This window comes from Nanorana parkeri, unplaced genomic scaffold (genome assembly GCF_000935625.1).
Source record: "Nanorana parkeri isolate BGI_ZX_2015 unplaced genomic scaffold, ASM93562v1 scaffold344, whole genome shotgun sequence".
NCBI lineage: Eukaryota > Metazoa > Chordata > Amphibia > Anura > Dicroglossidae > Nanorana > Nanorana parkeri.
The window spans coordinates 260,164-266,323 of record NW_017306612.1 but is presented as its reverse complement, the minus strand read 5'-3'; the positions used below and the strand labels follow the sequence as shown (position 1 = coordinate 266,323).

The following is a 6,160-nucleotide window of genomic DNA, read 5'->3' as shown; positions in this document are numbered from 1 at the left end:
GGAGGAACTCCAGGTGGGGTCCTAATTTAGCTGGCCGGCGACTGCCAGAGGTGCCGCGCACGTCGGGATGCTCCGGCAGTCGCTGGCCAGCTAAATTAGGACCCCACCTGGAGCTCCTCCCACCAGACCGCTTGCCTTGCGGTAGCGCCGGGCCTGACTGCAGCCACTTTTGTATGGCAAGCCTTAGTCCCGCAGCTCACTATTTTCTTTTTTTTAAAAAAAGGTCCATGATGCGTGCATCGAAGACAAACTTCACCCCTTTGAACACGATTTCCTGAACTGGGAGGAGACAGGGGGCCCCTGTGAGGGTCACAGAATCTCCTCCCCAACGTCAGGAAAGGGCCCCGAAGGTAACCTCACCCTCAGTCTTCTGTGAAGGTCAATTCCAATCAAAAAGTGCTCAATCGTGCATAAATAATAAGTGCCAGTGCACCATGCTGAGAGACCTTTAGGGGCCAGAGTGCAAAAATATTGCCCCGGGCTAGCCATAAGGCCTGCCCTAGAGGCGGTGTGCAGAAAAAAGCAAGTAGGTGCCGTGACCTTGTGTCAAAGAAAATCACTTGTGGGGTCCCACACCCTAGTGATTTTCTGGCACCCCTGGGAGCACCCCCCTGGGGACACAGCACCACAGGCCCCTGCCGCCCCCCGAACCCTCCAGCCAGACCAGGCAAGCACCCGTCCACATCAGAAGGCCGTATACCGAGAGAGAGTCCACCCCTCTCACAAGGAGTCTCCTCAGCACGAGCCTTCACTCCAGCGAGTACTAAGTAACTATCCCCCCCCCGAAAGGACGGTTTCTTTTCCCCACCGAAAACTGATAACAGATTTTTTTTTTTAAGCCCGTGGAACATGCGTCTAAACAAACTTCCCCCTGTGAACAAAAAAAGTGCATCCGTGAAATCACAGCACACAAAAACGTGCACAAGGGTGCAAGGTCCTTCCAAAGAAGGGACCTACTTCCCGACCCCCCGGGGCGCAAGGCTCCTGACAGGGGTTGAGACTGTTGGCCCACCAACCCGAAGGCCGGTGGACCCATTTCCTTCGGGGACCTGCCGAAACAGGTCTCACACAGTACTAGGCAGGGGGGATCTCCCAAAGAGAAACCCCCCTCCTGGGTGGGAGGAGACAGAGAACCCCGTAGGAGGCACAGAATCTCCTCCCAGCATCAGGAATAGGCCCCGAAGAAACCTGCACCTTCAGCATCTGTGGGTCAAAAAGCTTTTTAAAAAAAAGCCAATCGTGCAAATCATGCATAGAGTGCATAAATAATACTAACGTGCCGGTGCACCACGCTGACAGGCCTTAGGGGCCGAGTGCAAAAAAATTGCCCCGGACTAGCCATAAGGCCTGCCCTAGAGGCGTTGTGCAGAAAATAGCAATGTGGTGTGTGACCGAGTGATCAAGTGAGTCAATGTGGGTTCCCACACCCAAGTGACTACCTGAGCACCCCTGGGACGTCACCCCCAGGGGGCACAACACCACGGGCTTCAGCCGCCCCCAACCCTCCAGCCAGACCAAGCTTCGTATCCATTCGTCTCAGGAGGCAGGGCACCTTCAGAGATCCCTCCGCCGGAGCCCACCCATCACAAGGGTCGAAAAGCTCCGATGGCCTGGAACATATCCAGCACCCCACCAATTACGCCAGGAAATACTAAGCTGCCATCTACCCACACTCCAAAGGTGACGGCCGCTGTTCTTTCCCGACAACTGATAAGAACAGATATTACACTTGTTCTTAGCCAAAAGGCCCGCAGCTCACTATTAGTGCAGCAGTAGGTACAGGGTGCAGCCGAGCACTGACTTGAGGAATGAGCTTGGTATCAGCATAGCAGAGAATACTGGGTGGGTTGGATAGCAACTTGGGGCATTTAGGCAGCCAACTAGGCACATGTGTGAACACATATGAGTACAATTGTTAGCCTGAAGCAGTTTAAAGGTGTGGAATAAATGGCTCTGTATTAGGCTATATTTGCATTATGCACCAGTGTTGCATTCTGGGGCATAAAGGAACGATTTGTATGGTGTGACCCCCCCCCCCAATGAAGGGGAACGCCTGTTCTAAGAAGGCTTTATCGTGATATTACTGTTTGTAGAAAACATTCTTAGTAAACCACACCCCACCAGACCTGGTAGAATCCATTAATGGAAGATCCAGACATATCTGCTTTTTCCCCCCCTCGCTGCAACTGTATTTCACACAGTTTTTCAATATTAACCAATATGTCAAACTTTCCACCTTGATGCTACAAGCTTTTATATACTGAAGCCAGGCCGGGAACATTCAGGGGTTACAGAGACAAGGCAGAAACATTAAAAAAAATTATATAAATAAATATAAAAAACACAGCAAACCAACACACTTTATATATTTATAGAAATTCTAATGTATATTAAAAACAAATGACGGCGTCCCTTTAAAAACAGTTATATTTGAAGCCGAGTTTAGAGAGAAGTGCGCTATACAGATAAGCCCAGAATCCCTTTATCTCCCTCCTTACAGCCATCTATAGCACAGGAAACATTTTGTTTGTACTGAATTCTAACTGTATACACCGTCAGGCTAGGCTCACATCTGGGCGACTCCTGACCGCGCGGCAATCGTGCACAAAACCGGGATGATTGCCGCACGGTCACGGAGTTACCCACCGCAGGCGATCGCGCTGTGGGTGCCATTATTTTCTAATGGCACCCCAGTCACGTCAGGCGGATTCCGCATGTGCAAGTAAACACAATCGGGGCTAAAAAAGCTGTGTCACAAAAAAAAAAAAAAAAAGTACATGTACCTTTTTTTCCATAAGCAATTGCTGCACGGATGCCACCCCTTTGAAATCAATGGGCCCTGCAGCAACCGCTGAGTGCACCAGCGCACGGCCGCGTGTCCTGGGTGTCGTGCAGGTGTGAACCTAGCCTCAGAATTTGGTAGGTGCAAACCAAAATCGGCTTCGGAAAGTTCGCTCAGCTTTCTAATCATTGATGGGGTCAAATCCATCATCAATTTTGACCGCAGAAAAATAAGTCGAAGGAGTATGCTGGAATTTCTCGATTAAATGAAATTCTAACAATTGCGTTTTTTTGTTCGGAAAGCTCCATTCATTCCAAAATCGAATGTTAAATCAAAACGAAAATCAAACGATTTCAAAGGACATTCGTCAAGTGTCTGATGGCATTATCGAACATACGAACGTTCGAAAATCTAGCAGTGTATACCCCACTTTATACTACAAAGTCAACTTGTACAAGAGTGGAAAGTTCACCAAACAATGTTAATTTTTAGCCAATGAATTAATTGGTGCGCGACTCGGCCGATGAAGTGATTAGCAGTAAAAAGCAACCCTTGCACTGTGCGCTCACTGGACAGGACATCACGCCAAAAAGGGAGCAAATGTTTTTCCGTTACTCACTTATTGCTTATGAGACAGATCTTACCTGTGTGTGTAATGCTACCTACTAAATATACAATCTTAATGTCTATGTTCAGCCAAAACATTTAGTGCAGACATAAGTTGAATGGACACCAAACCAAATGGGTGAAAAAGTCTAAAGAATCTTTCATTCGATCACACAGAAAAAAAAAAAAAACACAACATGTTTCAGGGGCAACATCATAGCCCCCTTTCATCAAGGCTGTTTGTACAGAAAAAGAAGGTTGCTGATACACAAAGAACGGATTTGATACATTCGATACAATGTAATGTCCAGCAGACATTCGTTAGAGGGATCTGGAAGTTAGCGTCACTTCCAAATCCTTCTAGTAAACGTCAACTAGACGCTACATTGTTTTGAATGCATGTGCATCATTGACAGTGGCATCGCAAGGGGGGGTGCAGCCCGCATCCGGGTGCCACCAAAGTGACTGACAGTCATTTTGGTGTCACCCCCTATGAACAATTGGGCACTTGGTCACGGACCGAGAGCCCGACAGTGTCAGGAGATAGGAGAGGACGCGGCGGCATACCTCATCCCGCCGTGTGAACGTCCATCCATCCTCTCTCTGCCGGCATCCATCACCAAGATGGCTGCCGGCAGGCGTCAATAAGACGACTGCACATGCGCAATGACGTCACGGCGGGGTGTCACCCGGTCTCCGCTCCGGTTGTCACCCAGCCTTGGGACGCCCCTGATCATTGACCTTCTCAATCTATACAAACAGCCCTCATTAAGGGAGAGTGTCGTTGACCCCGAAAAGTGTTGGATGGTTTTCACTGCAAATAAATGCAATCCTGAATTTGGGTGCGCTCACCTGATGTCTGTAGTTGTACCAGCCATTGGAGCCGGCCACCAGGACCACCCAGTGCTTCCCTGAATCTTCTGGGTCACCGATTGGAATGGATGTGGCCAGGGCAGCGAGGCCGAGGATTAGCGTCAATGGAAGCATCTTGGATTAAGTAAAAAGACCCTGAAGAGACAACAAGATTAGTTATTACACACAAGGGGCATTAGAGGCACCTCCCCAGTTATAGGTTCCAGTCCACAGACTGAGTCTACAACACCCACAGGAGTCCATGCATGTGCACGAAGAGTGTCATTGAATATTAACAGCAAGTAACGCATTACTAAATATTAACCAATATCCAGTATTCTAACGGCCTAGAACAAGACTGTTACGCAAGACATTCCCCATGAAGACTTCAGTTTCAGGTTTACTTCTGTCAAGTACCGATATTTTGTTTTTGGTACTCGCTGATCCGGTATTGTATTCCGCAAATCCCATTAAGAAAGCCGGGTGGCGTGAAATGACTCGCCGCCGCGGCTTCCTGACTAGCCGGGAAGCTGTCTCCATGCGCCCTCGTCACCAAGTGCCAAGGAAGCATGGAGCCGGCTTTCTGGCCAATCAGGAAGCCTGGCGGCGAGTCATTACACACCGCCCAGTTTCTTGATAGGCTGGGAAGCTGGCTCCATGCTCCCTCATCACCAAGTGAAAAGGGGGCATGAAGCCGGCTTCCTGGCCAATCAGGAAGGCGGGTGGTGAGACATTACCCGGCCCACAGCTTCCCGATTGGGCGGGAAGCCAGGCCCATGCTCCCTGGTGACGAGGGAAAATGGAGCCGGCTTCCCGGCCAATCAGGAAGCCGGGCGGCGTGTATTGCTTCGCCGCCCAGCTTACCGATACCTGAAGTTCTGGTATTGGGAGCATTTGGGCAAGTATGAGTACTCACCCCAATACTCGGTATAGGCATTAATATTAGTATCGGTATATCCCCAAGATAAACCAAACCTTTCATACACTGTATGGCCGAAAGCTTGTGGACACCTGAACATCATACGTATGCGAGCTTGTTGGACTTCCCATTCCAAAACTTTGGCCATTAATATGAAGCTGGACCCCATGGCCATTTATACAGCTGACTTGGAGGGGAATTAGATTGGTTTCCCTAACATATCTGAAGTTACTTTCAAAAATGATTTCTACCCCAGTCATACACTGCTCGGCCGAAGGTTTTATAGAACACTGGACAAAGGTTTGTAGACCACCGACCATGACACCTATATGAACTTGTTGGGACATCACCTTCCAAAATCATGGCCATTAAAAAGGAGAACTATGGGGTTAAGTCTTTTTCCCCATAGTTCTCCTTAGGGTAACGGGAGGACACAAACTAGCGTCCTCCCGTCACCCAAAGCTCAGTATACCGCGAGCTACAGCTCCCTATATACTGAGACGCCGCAGCCGGAACGGATCCCGACAATTATGTTTGGATCCACCCAGCTGCGTGACTGACAGCTGGCTCTGCCTATCTAGAGGCAGAGCCAGCTGTACCCGCCCCCTCCCCCGACCGTTCCGCCAGTCAGCGCTGGCGGATCGGAGGGGGGAATCCAGCCCCTCCCCTGTCACGGCAGAGAGCCGTGACAGGATCGAGAGGTGAGCGAACGCCGGTATCTGTTCGCTCACTTCCCGATCCGACCTGTGACAGTCTCATTGTCACAGGTCGGCTAGTACCTTTAAAGGGGTTTTGGATCCCTCACTTGAGAAGCTACAAACAGCCTGCACCCATCTGGGAAGACTTTCCACTTCACTTTGGAGAGTATCAGCGGGAACTTGTGCCCAGGTGCTGATGTGGGATGAGAAGACCTGGCTCACAATCTGCGTTCAAATTCACGCCAAATGTATATGGCCCATTCCGCTGCCAATGCTGGATAATGGAGAGCATGATCATTCGGG

The 6,160-nt window shown here is 49.7% G+C and overlaps 1 protein-coding gene across 1 annotated transcript in view; it reads right to left on the bottom strand.

The window, feature by feature from the left end:
* The window catches only part of LGMN (legumain), a 29,721-nt gene that overhangs the window by 16,874 nt on the left and 6,687 nt on the right, over positions 1–6,160 (bottom strand). The window contains exon 2 of the mRNA XM_018558508.1: positions 4,241–4,396. Coding sequence (XP_018414010.1) covers positions 4,241–4,375 — 135 coding nt within the window. The 5' untranslated portion in view covers positions 4,376–4,396. The remainder of the gene's footprint in view (positions 1–4,240; positions 4,397–6,160) is intronic.